Source organism: Cnephaeus nilssonii, assembly GCF_951640355.1.
Source record: "Cnephaeus nilssonii genome assembly, chromosome: 16".
Lineage (NCBI taxonomy): Eukaryota > Metazoa > Chordata > Mammalia > Chiroptera > Vespertilionidae > Cnephaeus > Cnephaeus nilssonii.
Window position 1 is genome coordinate 40,509,479 of NC_137087.1, and position 17,888 is coordinate 40,527,366.

General features: G+C 43.2%; 1 protein-coding gene and 1 long non-coding RNA gene across 7 annotated transcripts in view; one reads left to right on the forward strand and one right to left on the reverse strand.

The window, feature by feature from the left end:
- Positions 1-263: 263 nt before the first annotated feature.
- On the reverse strand, positions 264-14,443 carry LOC307112801. Its single transcript, XR_013814753.1, has 3 exons — positions 14,096-14,443; positions 8,851-9,069; positions 264-2,268 (listed from the first exon to the last, which is right to left on the reverse strand). It is a non-coding gene; the product is annotated as an uncharacterized lncRNA (long non-coding RNA).
- The window catches only part of ENTPD1 (ectonucleoside triphosphate diphosphohydrolase 1), a 97,759-nt gene continuing 94,314 nt past the window's right edge, over positions 14,444-17,888 (forward strand). Inside the window, exon 1 of one of the 6 annotated variants that reach the window (XM_079793801.1) lies at positions 14,444-14,510. In XM_079793801.1, coding sequence (XP_079649927.1) covers positions 14,459-14,510 — 52 coding nt within the window. In that variant the 5' untranslated portion in view covers positions 14,444-14,458. Of the gene's footprint in view, positions 14,511-14,530; positions 14,962-15,148; positions 15,507-15,832; positions 16,111-17,888 lie in introns of those variants that run through there. The other 5 variants (XM_079793803.1, XM_079793805.1, XM_079793802.1 and 2 more) reach the window with 5 other exon arrangements.

The following is a 17,888-nucleotide window of genomic DNA, read 5'->3' on the forward strand; positions in this document are numbered from 1 at the left end:
TAAATAAACTGCTTGTGCTGAAATCTTAGTGTTTTTTTTTTAAATATATTTTTTATTGATTTTTTACAGAGAGGAAGGGAGAGGGATAGAGAGTTAGAAACATTGATGAGAGAGAAACATCGACCAGCTGCCTCCTGCACATCCCCCACTGGGGACGTGCCCGCAACCAATGTACATGCCCTTGACCGGAATCGAACCTGGGACCTATCAGTCCGCAGACCGACGCTCTATCCACTAAGCCAAACTGGTTTCGGCTGAAATCTTAGTTTTAAGGTCTATTTCTGACAGACCCCAACCCAATACAGAAGCCACAGTTCTTGTCAGGAGGCTGTCTCTGTGGGTTCCAGGAACCGCTTCCTTCCTCTCCTTGCCCCTTCAGGCCAGGCACCAGGCGTAGTCCTGGAAACCCATTGTTGCTAGTCCCAGAGTGATTCACCATCCCCTCTACGCACAGTTGCAAGGCAGGCTGGGCAGTGTACTCTATGCTGGGTGGCTAAACAATGGATATCTTTTGGCGAGGAAGAAAATGAGAACAAGAGGAGTGAACATCTAGCAGTCTCTGCCACAGAAGCACACTTCAAATTCTACGAATTTTTGGAGACATGTTGTGAGATAATCAAATGATTGAAAGCAACACTAATCAGGCCAGTGACAATGACAAGGCAATTGCCATCACCGGGTCAATGAAAGCATCAGGGCTACCTCCGGTCTGCTCTTCAGGACGGCTGCTGTTTGGGAAGAGCTGGCTCTGCCCTGGCTGAGCTCTCCTTGGAGGCAGAGCTCTTGCAGTTTCTCTGTAGTTAGCATGATGACATGCTAACCTCACACGTCTTAATTACAGCAAACCTGCTCCACACCCAGTATCTGATGTGCTTCATGTTACAGCTCAGGCATTGCTGTCACAATATTTATCCCAATTTGTAGCAAAAATCAAATTTCTTTTTACATGTCAATAAAAATTTGGAAGGGCTGCTGGGAGCGATTTGATTCCATGAGTACAGTGGTTGAGAATCCCCATGTTAGGTATTTTTGAGGATGTAAAATGTGTAGTAAACAGTCCCTTCTTCCCAGAACTCCCAAGTCTCACAGTGATGGAGGGTGGGGTGAGGATTGAAGGGAAATTTGGGATGGGAAGGAATAACACCAGAGCAATTGGCTGGATACTTTTGTTAAGATGTTAATTATTATGAGTTCCCAATCCCACCCTGGCTTATTGTTGAAATTATGGAAGGTTCCCTGGAGCAATAGGGTAAATAGGGAAGGAATAAAAGGGGATGCTTTTGAGGGCCAGGAGAGAGCGTGGGAAATCTGGAGCACTGAGGAGGGGGCGGAAGGTGGTGAGCCACGGGCAGTGGGGACCCTCTCTTGTTCTGTGGTCCTGCCCTGGTTGGTAATATTTCAGAGAGGATGGCGGCATGGCGCCTCAGGGAGGCTCCACTCCTGGCATCGTACTTAGCTCCTCCCTACTTAACACCGGGACAGAAAGCCTGTCACATTTCAAAGCTGGGCAGTGAAAATATCAGAAGGGATCAAGGTAGGTGAGAGCTTAGAAGTCCTTTCCCTATTTTATGACCTCGTACGTCTCCTGGATTCTGTTGTAAACCAGGGAGATAAGGGGACTCCAGAAATGTTTGTGATGGACTTTCTTGCCAGCTCAGAGGAGTTGAGATGGAGTTAAGCTGATGCAAAGAATGGATCTGCTCTGTGCATCAGTAACAGAGAGAAAAAGCGAAATAGGACTCTACGGGAGGCTTCTATGGGAGGCTGTGATGTGGCACGGCGGTAATAAACCATGGCATATTACCTGCTGTTTGGGAGCCCCATAGTGTCTTTTTCACAAAGCCTTTCTACTAGGCAGAGGAAGGATCTAGAGGACAGTTAAACAGCGAAGGGGGGAATTATTTCCTCACCAGTTCTCTTCTAGCTTGCTCCTATTTCAGAACACAAAGTGCAGTGACAAGTAATTGTACACGTGGGGGATATTTACGTTAGTGGAGCATTAGTGAAGTATTTTCAGATAACTCCTTGCACCTTCCCCTGGGCGGATGGCACGCTCGTGCACACCCTGTCGTTCCATGTTGCTCATCCTCTGGGTCACGGACACAGAGCAAACCACGTGCAGTCTGCGAGGCACAACAGCACGCGATGGCACACGGAGCCGATCCCTCTGCTCCCGGCTCTCCCTCCCACAGACACATCTCCACCGGCGGCTCTCGCTGTCGTTCCGGAGGCTTCAGAGCACAGACCTCTATGCAATTTCTGTTTTTCCTGGAAGAAATTATGGCGAACAGGCGAGGGGGTAGGCTTAGAGACATTTTCTACGTATAGTCTGTATATCCTTGATTCTAAAACACTTGGTAAAAACAGATTTGTAATGTTTTGAAATTCAGACTGTGCCTTGCAGCCAATGTCAAAAGAAATCTCTTTCCAAGCAGAACTGTAAGTGATGCTGTGTCTGTCATTGTGCGTGAGCATGCTTAGTGTTGCGTGGAAGATAATCTTTTTATCTGGTTGTCAACTCAGATGAGTTATTTGTAAAGGTTCTTAATGCAGGTGAATTTTAACTTAATTTTAGACTCCTGGTTGGCTTTTAAAACCATTTAAATATTATAATTCAGCAAACCTAAACTTTTTTTTTTAAATGAACGTCGCCTGTTATATGACAAGCGATTAATTTAAAAACAATAGGGTTTATCACATACTCTGAACTAGGTCAGAAAAACCTCAGAGTTGGGAGAGATTTGTGTGACTAATTCACGTTCTGAGAAAGAATTTTACTTGGGAATGATCCATCTATTGAGAGATTCTAGCTAACTTTCCCCCCTACAGTTTTTATGACAATGTTTAGTATTTAGTGGAAATAATATAAAAATGTATAGATAAAAATAAACAAAAATGCCTTTGCCTCCCCTCATCCATTTCCACCCTCCATTCCTCGCGCATGTCCTTTTCCTGCACATGCGTGAGGTGCATAAGTAAGTTTTTGTTTAAAAATTGCCACGATCTATACTAATCCCAAGACCACTGGTAGCAGACTTGTCAGTGCTGCCCTCACAGGCCCCGAGACCTCTTCAGTCTCTCTGAGCACACCTGAGCACACCCGCTCCGGTGCAGGCCGCCCCATAGCCTTCCCTGTGTCTGTGAGTGAGCCCTCAGGATGCTGGAACATGCTTTGCTTGTGCTCAAGAGGGCCTAGAGCAGTGGTTCTCAACCTTTCTAATGCCGCGACCTTTAATACAGTTCCTCATGTTGTGGTGACCCCCAAGCATAAAATTATTTTCGTTGTTACTTCATAACTGTAATTTTGCTACTATTATGAATCGTAATGTAAATATCTGTGTTTTCCGATGGTCTTAGGCTCTACAGCAGCGGTTCTCAACCTGTGGGTCGCGACCACTAGCAGGGTCGCCTAAGACCATCGGGAAACACAGATATTTACATTACGATTCATTAACAGTTGCAAAATTACAGTTATGACGTAGCATCGAAAATTATTTTATGGTTGGGGGGTCACCACAACATGAGGAACTGAATTAAAGGGTCGCGGCATTAGAAAGGTTGAGAACCACTGACCTAGAGGCTCCTAAGCATTTATGCCCCACCCTCCAGCCCTGAGCCAGTGACTGATTAGGGCAAAGTATAAACTGTAGCTCTCTTACTCCCCTGATCAATATAATTTTGTTAACCATTCCAGGTATCTTCCTGACTTTGTTTTGTTTTTGACACTAAAAACAATGCTATAATATCCAACTTTGTACAGACAGTCCCTGACTTACAATGGTGCAAAAGCGATACACACTTAGTAGAAATTATACTTCGAATTCTGAATTTTGATCTTTTCCCAGGCTGGCAATATGCAATAGGATACTCTCTCCGTGATGCTAAGCAGATGATTTTGCTACTGTCCGGAGGCTTGGGTACCTGCACCCAAACTGGATGCAGTGGTTAGTCAGCTGGGAACCAAGAAGTCCTGTGTGATTAGAATCCTGAAAGGCAAATTTGGTCAAGGAAATGCATAACCACCTCAAAACAAGTCTTACCATAAGTAGGCTGGGCAGAATGATGACAATCTCCTGGCTATGTTGAATCGCTAGCTAGAAAGGTAAGATGTGAAAAATACCTGATTTACATTTAATTTTTCTTACGGATAGTTGAGAGAAATTAGTATAACGAATCAAGGTCAGCTATTTATTAAGCACTTATGCAAAACACTGGATTAGGTGCTCTGAAATATGGGAGGATGTAGGTGGGGAGGAGGGAAAAAGAATTTTAGCCCTAACTGGTTTGGCTCAGTGGAAAAAGAATTTTAGTCAGACTCTAGAGTATGAAGTCAGACTCTAGATTGTATATATTAAACATTATACATGAAAGGAAACAAGCCAGGCATGGCATTAAGCAAGGGCCACTTCACTCAGCACTTCAGAGAGGAGAGTTATGCTCTCAGAACTTGGAGGAGGGAGGGTTAGCTGGAAGACTAAATATTTAAAGCTTGAACTTGACCTTGAAGGATGAGCTGGGAGAACCACCTAGGCCAGTGATGGGCAACCTTTTGAGCTTGGTGTGTCAAACTTTGCCAAAAAACTGAGCATAACTCGGGTACTGTGTCACTTTGAGGAAAAAACATTATTTCGCAAATGTTTCATCCTCAGGAGCAGCAAATGTTTCATCTTCGGCATGTGGCCGCCTCAGCGGCCGCGTGCCATCAGAAATGGCTACGCGTGTCAGTGCTGACACGCGTGTCATAGGTTCGCCATCACTGACCTAGGCTAAGTAATAATCTCAAAAGTCTATAATACCTTAAACAAAACAAAAAAAGTCTGAGAATCACTCTGATCTTTTCCTGCTCTCCTGTTTCTTCAGGCTCTGCGGGCCTCAATGGAGGAAGGGCCTAATGTAAGGGAGAGCAGAGTGCCTGACCCTGGCATTGCCTCCAGGGTTGTGCACCCCTGCTGATCTCCACAGAGGCAGAGGCGTTAACAGTAACTCTCGAGCTTTTTGCTATAGACTGGCCTGGTATTGTGTGCTATTATTGTCTTAAAACCTGGCTGTGTGCCCTCATGCTGTTAAGGCCTTGAACATAAGATTCTGGAGGCCATGTGTTCTTTAAAAAATTTCCCCTGCCTCCTAGGACCAGCAATGTCTGGAGTTAGAAGACAGAAATTGACACCCTTTGGATGGTATTCTGCTTAGCAAGTACAGTCCTGGACACCGAGGGTCGGTTAAGTGTGGTAAACTTTTCTCAGCTCCAACTTTTCTCCTTCTCAGAGCTACTTCAAGTTCTCTGGCAATGTTCCCATGTTAGGGTGGCCCTCTGGAGAAGCGTAGGCATTTTCCTTCCTTTTATTATTATTTTTTTTCAAGTTCTGGAACCAGCAGTCACTAACTCCTTCCTGCCCAACCCTGGCCCCAGAGTTTCTGACTTCTCCCCAGAGACAGTTATTTGGAAACTTTTTGAGCCAGTGGAGAACCAACTTAGAGGTTTTCCCCCGGTTTAGACCAATGGGAATATTATGTGTCACGGACAGAAAGATTTGAATACCACCATTATCACGCTGGGTCTATATAACAAGGCTATTTCCCTGTCTTGGCACACAGCCCGAGTTAACTTTGCTTTGCTGGATGTAAATACAATGGATTCTGTTTAAACAAGAAATCATGTGTAACAAATGCTTTTGCAAAACCATGTCCATTTAGCAGTTACTTTAATAAAGATGTGCTTCAGCAAGGGCTTTTGGTACAACAGCTGCATTTAAACTCCTATACAATGTGTAACTTAACATTTAAAAATATAAACTTTTAATTTTAGAATAGATTTTAATTTACAGAACAGTTGTGAAGTAGTACAGAAAGTTCCCATGTGCTCCATACCCAATTACTCTTATTATTAGCAATTTAAATTACAGTGGTACATTTGTTGTAATCTATGAACCAATATTGATACATTATTATTAACTAACGCCCGCCCATACTTTATTCCAATTTCCCTAGTTTTTACCCAATGTCGCTTTTCTGTTCCAGAATACCACCCAGGATTCCACATTATATTAAATCCTCATATCCTCTCTTTCTTTTGTAAAAAGCCTCATGTCCTCTTGGCTATGCTATTTTCTCAGACTTCCCTTGGTTTTGATTACTTTGACAGTTTTGAGAAATACTGGTCAGGTATTTGTAGAATGACCCTCAGTTGGCATTTGTCTGATGTCTTTCTCGTGATTATATTGGGGTTACAGGCATTTTTGGAGGAGGACTGCAGAGGTGAAGTATTTCATTACATATACTGATGATATGTACTACAACATGACTTATCACTGTTGATGTTGATTTTGGTCACCTGGCTGAGATAGTGTTTGTCGGGTTTTGCCACTGTAAAATCACTCTTACTTTCATCCTTCCCATACTCCAGTCTTTGGAAGGTAGCCGATACATGCAGCCCACACTTAAGGAGAGTTAGGTTCCGCCTTCTAGAGGGCAGAGTATCTACATAACATATTTGTAATTCTTTTTTTTAAAAAAAATATATTTTATTGATTTTTTACAGAGAGGAAGGGAGAGGGATAGAGAGTTAGAAACATTGATGAGAGAGAAACATCGATCAGCTGCCTCCTGCACACCCCGCACTGGGGATGTGCCCGCAACCAAGATACACGCCCTTGACCGGAATCGAACCTGGGACCTTTCAGTCCGCAGGCTGACGCTCTATCCACTGAGCCAAACCGGTTTCGGCCATATTTGTAATTCTTCTTAACAGGAGCTTTATTTATTCTCTCATTTATTTATATGTTCAACAATTTATATCAGCATATATTCATGTATATTTCTTTTATACTTTCGTTATAATTGAATACTATTTTGTCGTTCAAAGTGTTCTAGTTTTGGCTATTGGGAGTTCGTACAATTGGCTCCTTTGTCAACTTAATACACCTCATCGCTGTGGTGTTTTTTGATTACTTCCTCATTTTCTGGCACTACACGATGCTCCAGGCTCACCTTGCATATTTCCTGTCCTAATCCTAGAATCAGCCATTTCTCCAGGGAAATCTGGTTCCTTTTATTGGGGAGTGATTTTAGAACACAAAGTTCTGGGGGCTATGTATGCTCATTGCTGCTTGGGTTTCATTGTTTTTAAGGCATAGAGCAAGGAAACAAATATACTAAACCTTGTATACATACAACTATACATCTATACTAATAAAAGCCTTGGGGGTGATCAGGTCAGCAGGGGAGGGTATTTGCGGGCAATCAGGCCCACAGAGGAGCAGTTAGGGGGCAATCAGGCCAGCAAGGGAGCAGTTAGGGGGCAATCAGGCAGGTAGGTGAGCGGTTAGGAGCCAGTGGTCCCGGATTGTGAGAGGGATGTCCAACTGCAGGTTTAGGCCCGATTCCACAGGGATCGGGCCTAAACATGCAATTGGACATCCCCCGAGGTGTCCCATATTAGAGAGGGTGCAAGCTGGGCTGAGGGACACCCTCCCCAGTGCACGAATTTCGTGCACCGGGCCTCTAGTATTGCTATATTTATCCATCTGCATATTAAACTAGAGCTCATACTGATGCTTCCAGCTCTAATCCCTCACTACCTGGATCATTCTGGCCACCTCCCCTGACTTGTCTGAAACCTTTCGCTCCAACAGTGAGAACCCTGACTCCTATGTCATCTGTTTACTTAATTGTTCGATTCCAGCATGCATGCATAGTGCTCTCAGAATTACGAACCTTTATTCCCACGGGAAACAACTTTATCAAGTAAAGTAATGTGGTTTTTTACAATTCCTTTTGCCTTTAGTCTTACAAACCTCGCCTTAGGTCATCACTTTTCCCCTACCAGCTTCAGTGCGGTTGTTTCATACATTTGTAACACAGTTGGATTCTTTTGTCATAATCTACATTCCATTCTGGGATCCCTTAACCCCCTGAATGTTTTTTTAAAAATTCTGTATACATTAAAGTTCATTCTTTGTCCTCTAGAGTTCTATAAATTTGACAAATGCTGTTATGCATTCACCATTACAGTATCATACTGAATAATGTCACCACCCTAAAAAACCCCCTGTGCTTCACCTATTCCACACTTCCCCCAACCCAGTGAATCTCTGACAACCACTGATCTGTTATTGTCTTTATTTAAATTGAAAAATATTTTAAGCCCTGGCCAGCATCTCAGTGGTTAGAGCATCAGCCCATGTACCAAAGGGTTGCGGGTTCTATCCTTGGTTGAGGGCCCGTACCTGGGCTGCATGTTTGATCCCTGACCCCAGTTGGGGCACATGTGGGAGGCAACCAATCAATGGGTCTCTCACATCAATGTTTCTTTCCCTCCCTCCCCCCCTCCCGCCTCTCTCTCTTCCTCCCTTACACTTTTTCTGAAAAATCAATGGAAAAAATATCCTCAGGTGAAGATTAACATTAAAAAAAATTTAAAAAGTTTAGGAACTTTTATAAATTGATTGGACTTTTATAGATAGTGAGTAGTTTCTTGGGAAATGAACATCTTTGACCTTAAAGAAGTTACAGCTGTTATTAGTTATCATACCTGCAATTCATGGATTTGGGGCATGCCTCTTGAAGTAGCAATTACATTTTATCATTCTTAAAGAAGTGACATTTCACTCATTATCTCTGCAGACTTGGAGGCCTTTAGAGGAATCAGAGCACTTAGGTGGAGTAGTAGGATGAAGAAGGTTAAGAGGATGCTTCAACAGAAAATGTAAGAGATTTCGTGCAGGGAAAGAGGCAGTAGTTGTAGCTCAAATAAGAGTGGTTATGTGTAAATTGTGAAATAGTGATGTAAACTAAAATAACGCCTACACAACACAGACTTCACTAAGTACTGGGACCAGGTTAGACATTTACCTGTAGTTTAGGGCCTTCATTTCAATCCTGCAAACTTGTTAAGTGTCTGCTCTTCTTGAAGTTGCTGTGTTATATGCTCTAGGCCTGCTTTCTTCTGGTGCCACTGCTTGGTCACACATTTCCCCTGTGGAAGAGGGGGCCATTCTGCAACATTCAAGGGCTCCCCCTGCCTTGGAGTTCAGGGCATTCCTCTCTGACTTCCAAGGCCACTGGTTTATCCTGGAAAGACAAAGACATGGGGGACCCCAGGTCATTCTTCACTCCCCATTCCCCTCTCAACATGGCTCCAGTTCCACTTTAAATTTAGGGAAGGGGTGGTGAGGTCCTTTGTGCTATGGTAGAGAAGGGACTTACGCTCATTTCCCTCAGGTGCACTGGGTTACTTCTGAAAAATAAATATAAGATGGGGGAGGGGGGTAAGAGACACAAGAAGAGAAGACAACATATTGTTTAATCTGAACACAGATCTAGCATATGTACGTGTGAAGAGGAAAGGAACTCACACCTGTTGAGTGCCAGCTATGTGCAAGGATGTCTGTTGAAAGTGTGGACCCTGAGAAAGAAGATACCTATTAAGAAGGACTCCTGGTGGCTAACTGGGCTCAATTTAAAAAACAAAACAGAGTTTAGCAGCCTTTTCTTCACAGGGCCCTCTCAAGCAAACTGCACCGCAGGCAGACGCCTGCACGGAACAGCCTGCCTCTGCACTGAGCTGCCTGCCTGCTCTGTATTTCTATCATCTGATCCAGCCCTTATAAATGAGTTCCTGGAATCCTATTTCAACCAATAGGACTGAGACGTTCCCCATTAGAGCTGCACAGCTATATCCATCAGCTTTCTCACTGACCAATCAGAGTCGCTCCATTTGGACCAATCAGGATCAGGGGCTGGCACTTTTGTCTATGAGTCAGCTCCCCTGTGGCTTTGGGAGCACACTTTCCCTTTCCACTGAAAATCAAATTTTCCCAGGTGGAGCTGAACCGCCAGTTATCTCTTGTGAGCAGAGCAGTGCCAGTCTAGAGCCAACTGGCACAGAACAGACCAGAGCAGAGACTGGCAGTCATTGATTATCGCTTAGCTTCATTACTTGGTTAGGTGTTTGTACAATGGTGATACCCTAATGCTATTACTTTTATTCGTTCATTATTTGGAATATTTTAAGGAAACTTACCTTCATCAATGATTTGGTTGTCTTCTGGTACAGTATGTGCGGCAAAGGCATGTTGGGTGTTGATATTTCCCCCTTTTATTTACTTGTTTTCAGAATAATAAATTGGTTTCAAAGGTGAACAATGATTTATTTATAGCATTTTTATGAACACTTGGTATCAGCCTGTCTGATATGTTTCAATCCATTTCAGTTGTTATTTCTAATTGCTGCTCAACTTTTTGCTATTTTGGCTAGTTGTCTCTGAGTCCTTTGACACAACAACCCTGGGGGTTTTAGACCGTGTCCTTGCTTCTGGCATGACAACACATTCTAGTCTCATCTTTCACACTTCCTGCGCCAGACTTGAAACCGGCCATTTTCCCAAAGAGTCTTGGTTTGTTTTAGTGGAAAATAGCATTGAGAGATCACAATCTTGAGCTGGGATAGAAGGTAAAGACAAGACCTATATAGGTAATGATAAAATGAGCCGTGTGGACATTTGGGAGAACAGCATTCCAGGCAGAAGGAACAGCGGGTACAAAGACTCTGAAGCTGGAACAGAGGGAGAAAGGAGAGGAAAGTAGAAGGAAAGAAAGTCTGAGAATGAAGGGGAACAGGATAGTTGGAAGGACTGTAGTTTTGCTTGGAGCGAGATGGAAGCCATTGGAGGGTTTTGAGCAGAGAAATGAGATGATCTTTTGTTTTGTTTTAACTGAATCACTATGGGTTCTGGGTTGAGAACAGACTGAACAGGGCTATGAGCAGAGTCTGGAAGAAGGGTATCACAATAAACCAGGTGAGAGATGGTGTGGCTTGGGAGCAATGGAGGAAATGAGAACAGGTCAGGTTCTGCATATATTTTGAAGACAGAAACCAAGGAATTTGCTAAAAAGAATTGTACTTGGATTGTGAGGATAGAGAATTCAAATGTGACTCTATGTTTTACGGTCTGAGGCATAAGTGAAATTGTAACATATCATGGTAACATGACTGGCATCTCTTCTGTGGGTCGGTGCCATGTTTGTGGAGAGGGGGAGGAAGGACTGAAGAGGGGTCAGGCAGAGCTTCACAGAGGATTAGATAAACTGACTCATGAAGGATATGCAGGAGGACCAAAGGAACAAGAGGGGAAAGAGCATTCTGAACAGAAGAAAAACATGTATAAATGCAGAGTCATGAAAGGAGTATGGTTTGGGAATTATAATTTGTTTTTAGGCTGCAGGGACCTAAAGCAGGAAATGAGGCTAGAGAGGCAGAGAGAGACCTTACGTATTACATGATAAGAATCTGACTTTTATTTTATGGATGATAAGGAGACTAGAATTGTTTAAGCCTGGGAATGACATTATCAGGTATGCACTTTAGAAAGATCATCTAGGCAGCAGAGTCAGAAAGAATGAAGGTACAGAAAAAATAAAACTTTAAACATTCTAAGAATTATCAAAGACCATTTCATCGTTAAAACAGGATGAATATCTTCACCCCTTTATCTCTGTGAGTGCAGTTTTTATATTCTACTTCCTATTACAAATGATTATAATTTTTTGTTTAAATTTAGAGTTTGTCTTTTAAGATAAAAGTCTCGGGCCTTTAAAAAGATGCACAAAAACCCTATCATTTTTGTAATTATTCTTGGATAAATGAAAAGTAATATTACTTAACTATCATGTTTTCATGATGCCGAGGAGGGTGTGAAGACCAGACACTGTGATTAAATTGTAGCACAAAGCATGCTACTATAAAAGCATTAAATGTCAAAAGGGTCACATAAGATGAGTTGGGGGCTAAAACTATGCTTTCATTACTGTATATTCAACTCTGATGACTTTTTCTTTTTTATGAAGTGCTAGTTATTATAATGAGATTTTATCTCCCCTGGCGGAACCAGAAGTTGAGCACTTTACTTGATAGTTTCTCTACGATGAAATTGAAAGAGATTGAGTCAATTGTCAAAGTAACCTTTACTCAATGATGCAATGTCCAAGTGGAACATGAGAGGCGTCTTAGAATTTTAATATTGTTTGAAATAGAGAACTGTTGCCCCAGACTTGGTGTGCTCTGTCTTTCTTACACCTACCCTCTCACTCACTCTGGATCTTCCCCTTGATCATTCTCTTCTCCTTCTAGCTTTGATGGTCTGTTCTCCATTCTGTAGTTCCCAAGATGTGGACATGCTCTTTTTCAAGATTGTCTCCAAAACAACGATGCCAAGATAGTTATAAACCCACTAGAGGCCCGATGCATGAAGATTCGTGCAAGAATGGGCCTTCCTTCCCCAGTTTGCCGGCACTGCCTTCGCTCCCGCCAGAGCTGCCTTTTGCTCTGGCCTGGAGCTGCCTTTCCGCCTTTCCATGCTGCCCAGAGGCCCAGGGCAGCTGGGGTGGTGCGGAATGCCTGTGTCATCGCCATGGCGATGACCAAGCATCCCACCCACCCCCGGCCTCCCGGTGCCTGTGTATGCAAATTAACCCACCATCTTTGTTGGGTTAATTTGCATACTCACTCCTGATTGGCTGGTGGGCGTTGTGAAGGTAAGGTCAATTCGCATCTTACTCTTTTATTATTGTAGATCAGGCGTCCTCAAACTACGGCCCGCGGGCCACATGTGGGTGTTTTTGCCGTTTTGTTTTTTTACTTCAAAATAAGATATGTGCAGTGTGCATAGGAATTTGTTCATAGTTTTTTTTAAACTATAGTCCGGCCCTCCAACGGTCTGAGGGACCGTGAACTGGCCCCCTGTTTAAAAAGTTTGAGGACCCCTGGAAATTGCTGGTTTTCCCATATACCCCATTATATTACTAAAAAACAATTTTACCACAATAGAACAAATATGAAATGTTCTTTATTAGAGATGGAGTCTAATTGGCTTTGGAAGAGGCATTCCTTTTTCCCCCCCCAATTACTATAATTATTTGTTATTATGAATGCAAAATCCTGTAACTATGAACCATTTAGTAAGAAAAAGAGTCTTGTTGCATAGGCCCAGATAAAGGCATCAAACATTTATTGAGCATATACAATAGGACAGGTGTGGTGCAAGGTAACAACAGAGATGCCTAAACTAAAAAATCAGCCCAGCCCTTATTAAAAAATAAACGTGATTGAAAGTAGAGTCATGTACCAAATAACAATGCTTTGGGTCAATAATAGACCACATATACTAGTACAAAGGTAAAAAAATTCCTATCGCCTAGTGATGTCATAACCATGGAAACATCATAACACAATACTTAAGTGTTTGTGGTGATACTTGTATAAACAAACCTACTGCACTGCCAAGTATACAAGCATAGCATGTGCAATTTTGTACAGTGCATAATACTTGATAATGATAATGAACAACTATGCTACTGATTTATGTGTTTACTATACTATACTTTTTGTTATTTTACAGTGTACTCTTTCTACTTGAATAAAAAAAGTTTGCTGTAAACTGCAGCCTCATACATCTTGTGTTTACAGTGACTCTTGATTGCATTATTTTCTCCTTGTGCTTGATTTAATCTTTGTTGCTTAGTACAGTAACATACTGTACAGGCTTGTGCCTAGAAGCAGTAGGCTATACCATATAGCCTAGGTGTGTAGTAGGCTACCCCATCTAGGCGTGTGTACCTGCACTCTATGTTTGCACAAGGACGAAATCGCCTAACCTTGCATTTCTCAAAACGTATCTCTATCATTAAGCGGCAGGTGACTGTATAGCTAAGAATATATGTTCTGTATAGAGTCAAATACAATCTTCAATAGTCACAAATTTACTGGTCTATGTAAAGAAAACACCTTATGGTATAATTGGCTTTAGACAAAAGTTCTCATGCTGGAGAAGTAATGTAGAAAAAGCATGAACTAGGAATCAGGAACCAGATCTACATTCCAGCTTTGCTGCTATTCATTCATTCATTCATTCACCCATCAAATATTTAATGACAGCCTACTCTTTGGGAGAAACTGTATTAGATGCTGGGAGCACCTACCTGCTCGTTATCTTTGTGAACACCTGTGGCTTAATTTTCTTTCAAACCTAAAGTGCTAAGGTTTCTGACAGCCTCTTGGAGGGAGAAGCTGCCCAGGCAACCTTGGGACTTGAGGACTCACCTTTCTCTTGGAGGATTAGCTCTTGTCTTGATTTCAAAATAACTTGGTATACACAGTTTTTAAACCGTTGGCCAGCCTCTTATCTGTATTTGGGTCATCTTGACAAAGCCCAAGTGTAGCAATTTCTGCTCAGAAGACGTGAAGAGGCGGAAGTCCTGGTCTGGAAAAAAGGTGAACAACTTGCGTCAGTACAGCTAGAGAGCTGTTCCCAGCAAGCAGCCTCCCGTGCCGTCGCACGGGCCTTCCGTCCAATAACACTTCTCCTGCCACTGGCTGGCCCGACGCGTGCAGGATCCTTTGCGCTTCAGGTCTCATAAGCCTCGTAAAAGGATTGCTGATCGGGGACCGGGAGTGATCAGCTTCATGGGGCGGGAAGAACTGTCTTTGCAGCCCAGTTTTCCCAGTGGGTATCAAGGTAACAAGTTTCTTGTTATCTGGCTTCAAAATTGCAATAAGTAAATAGCATTTTTGCTTGCAGCCAAGGTACTTTTTTTTTTTTTTTTCCCCCAAGGGGGAGAGTGGATTTCTGTAACAACGAGAGAGGAAAGAGCGGGAGAGAAGTATTTGAACACGAACACAGAAAGTTACAACCCTGGGAAGCCTTCTGGTAGCTTTACGGAAATGAGCAGCTGGACTCCTCCGCCAAGGCCAATCTGTTGTTTCCAGTCAATGAAACAGAGTTAGAGGTTCCTTCCTAAACGGGCCGGCTAATTTAGCCCCTCCCACGAGCCCGAGGGTCTGTTATATCTCTGTTCCTTGAGAGTACCTCTCTCACTGAGACCGACCACAGCAAGCAGAGGCTGAAAAAAAAAAAAAAGAGCAAAGAGGAAGAACACAAAAGCTGCCAGTTATGGAAGATGTAAAGGGTAAGAGCAAAATTGATTTGATCCGAATCCTTAAGGACAAAAAAAAAAAAAAAAAAAACAGAGGAGAAAACCAAACAAACCCAAAGCCCAGACCAAAAGCAAGTACTTGAAAGAGCAAGAGGCACAGAGCCCTAAATGAACTTTCCCACCCTCTCCTTCTGAGAGGAGGCAGAAAAAGAACTTGGGAAACTTTAAGAAGCAAGCCCGCTGTTTGTAGTCAAGGGTGGCTCTTGAGGCAGCTGAAGGAGCTCATGAATATTCATTACCATTTGTATTCAGATCTTTTTTTTTTTTTTTTTTTTAAGAGGTAAATGACTTCTTCCGTCCCCTTGCAGTTAAGAGGCAGCCGCCTCATTTATAGTCCAGAGTCATCTTGCTTCGGTCCGGACCTCCGCGTATTTGCTTGAAGATGCTGGGCTCAGGGTGCAGATTTGTTTTGTTCTCTAATTTCCTGCGTGCTTTCCTGTTGTGAAATTAGCAAAGGCTTCTCGGCAGGGAGTTAGAGAAGTTAATGTGGCTAGAAGCTGTCACAACAGGACCCCAGAGTAAGCCTCTTGCAAAAGACTGAAAGCTTCTTGGAAGGAGTGTGGGAGTGTGTGTGTGGGAGTGTGTGTGTGCATGGAGGGAGGCAGCGCAGAGACGGGATGGAGGGCTGAAGAAGAACAGTTTTATCTTAAAAAAAGCAAGGCGTATTTAACGGACTATATTTAGATCTTGTCTAAAAACTAGAAGAGCAGCGGGCTTTGCACAAATGGTGTGCAGTCTCTTGTCTTTTACCTCTTTTGGGCATTTTCTGCCAGGACGGAAAGCTAGCTGCTTGCCAGTCCGTGGGAGCCAGGAGGAATCTCTACCGCCGTGTGGGTGTGTAGGGTTGCAAACCGTCTTCATTATCTCTAGTTTCTAATAACTCCACCCGTTTTTATCACATAGAATGCGGAGGAATGAAATGAGCAACCGATTTCTTAATAAGGATAATAATGATAGCCGTTAACATTTACTAAGTCTGTGCTGGGAGCTGTGCTAAGCATGTTACATGTGTTACTTATTACGCCAATTTATGGAATGAGGGCTACGTGACCATCCCCATTTTACGGATGATGGAGTTGAGGTAGTAGGAGAGGAGCTTGCCGTGGGATCGCGCGGTAAGTGGTGAGTGTGGGTGCAGGCAGCGGGACACAGCCTCCGCGGGCCTTTCTACTCCCTATGCTGTTGCTCTACTCCCACCGCTCTAACTGCCCTAACACTTGATCCCAGGTTTGCAAATCCTTGAAGCTACTGGGGTAATGGTACTGATGAAATTGCAAGGCTGGGGAGGAATTTGTGCTTTCCTGTCAAGTTCGCTTTTTTTTTTTTTTTTTTTTCTCCTCATTTGGTACTCATGGCCCTTCTCTATGGTAGAGCGCAGCCATTGTCATACTGCCTTTCACAGAAGGGAGAGACTGAGGCCCGGACGGGTTAGGTGACAGGAATCAGACAACTAGACTAGACCAGAAATCCCCCGCCTCTGGTTTCTAAGCTGCAGAGCAAGCCCGGTCACCGCTGAACTTCTTCCCCACCCCCAGCCGCTTTCAGTTCCCCAAAGACCTTGCTTCGTTCCTCCCTCCCAGGCTGTGTTGCAAGGAGCTTAACTCTGCCTCGAAGGCCTCTCTGCCTCTCTTCCCGTTTAGTGTGGAGCCATGCTGCCTGGGTTTGGACCCCAGCGCCACCATTTACTGACTGCGTGCCTCATCTATAAAATGAAGATAATATAATATCTACCTAGTAGAGTTGTTGTAAGGACTAACTGAGGGATTCAGACAAGGTTCTCAGAATAGGGCCTTATGCATATAGGACATGCTCAATAAATGTTAGCTGTCGCAATCCCTCCTTCAGGCCTCATCTTGGTTGTTAGACTTGGCTCTTTCTTGAACGTTTCTACACCACCTCACCACTTAATGCCTAAGGTGGCTTGTCATACTTGTCCACATTCCTGCCCTCTGAATTGCCTTCCCTGCCCCCCAACTATAATTTATTTATTTACCATTGGATCTTCAGCGTCTGGAGCAATGTTTAGCACACAATGGGCACTCAATAAATATTTATAAACGTAGTATTCTTTTAGTTGATGTTCATCCAAGAGTCAGGAGGCTGGTTTAAAAGGGGACCTTGGAGTTTGCTGTAGAGCTCCCGCTGGTACATATAGCTCTTGTGCAATCTGTAAAGACATTTCTGAATACACTGAAAAACAAAATGCATCCCCCTACCGGGTGGGTGATATTCCAAGCTGATGCAGCCCCATGCCAGTGTGCCCAGTTTGGCCAGTCTAGCTCTGGCTGAACTGCAGCCCTCATTACCCCTCAGCCAGGGGACAAATGGAGGTTTCAGATGCCTCATAGCACAACCTCAATCTCTCTGAACAGAACATCTGGTTCCAGAAATAATGTCTCCCCAGCCCCATTTTATTTATTTTATTTTTTATTTTTCCCCCAGCCCCATTTTATAGCACAGTCTGAGACAATGGACTCCGGTATTAGAAGGAAACAAACTCTATAAAGGTTGGGCACTGGGTAAAATCATGAAGTACATTACAATTGCTTCCAGCACCCTCGCTTTCCTCTCCCTGGCATACCTTCAAACCAATTTGACAAATATTATTGTGTCTACCATTTGTAAGTCCCTGTGCCAGATGTGTGGGATATAAACAGTTTGCTTACAATCTAGTGGGAAAGACAGACATATATACAACCAACTCTAATTAAATCCAGACTTTGTGAAGTGCTAGTAATAATGGCTGACATTGATTCAGTATTTACTATATGCCAGGCACTGTAATTATGTCATGCATTGTTTCATGTAACCTTCAGAACATACCTATGATTATAGGTTTCTGCATCTCACAGCTGTGGAGGGAAATTATGTGGCCAAGGCCACACAGCTAATAATAGGCA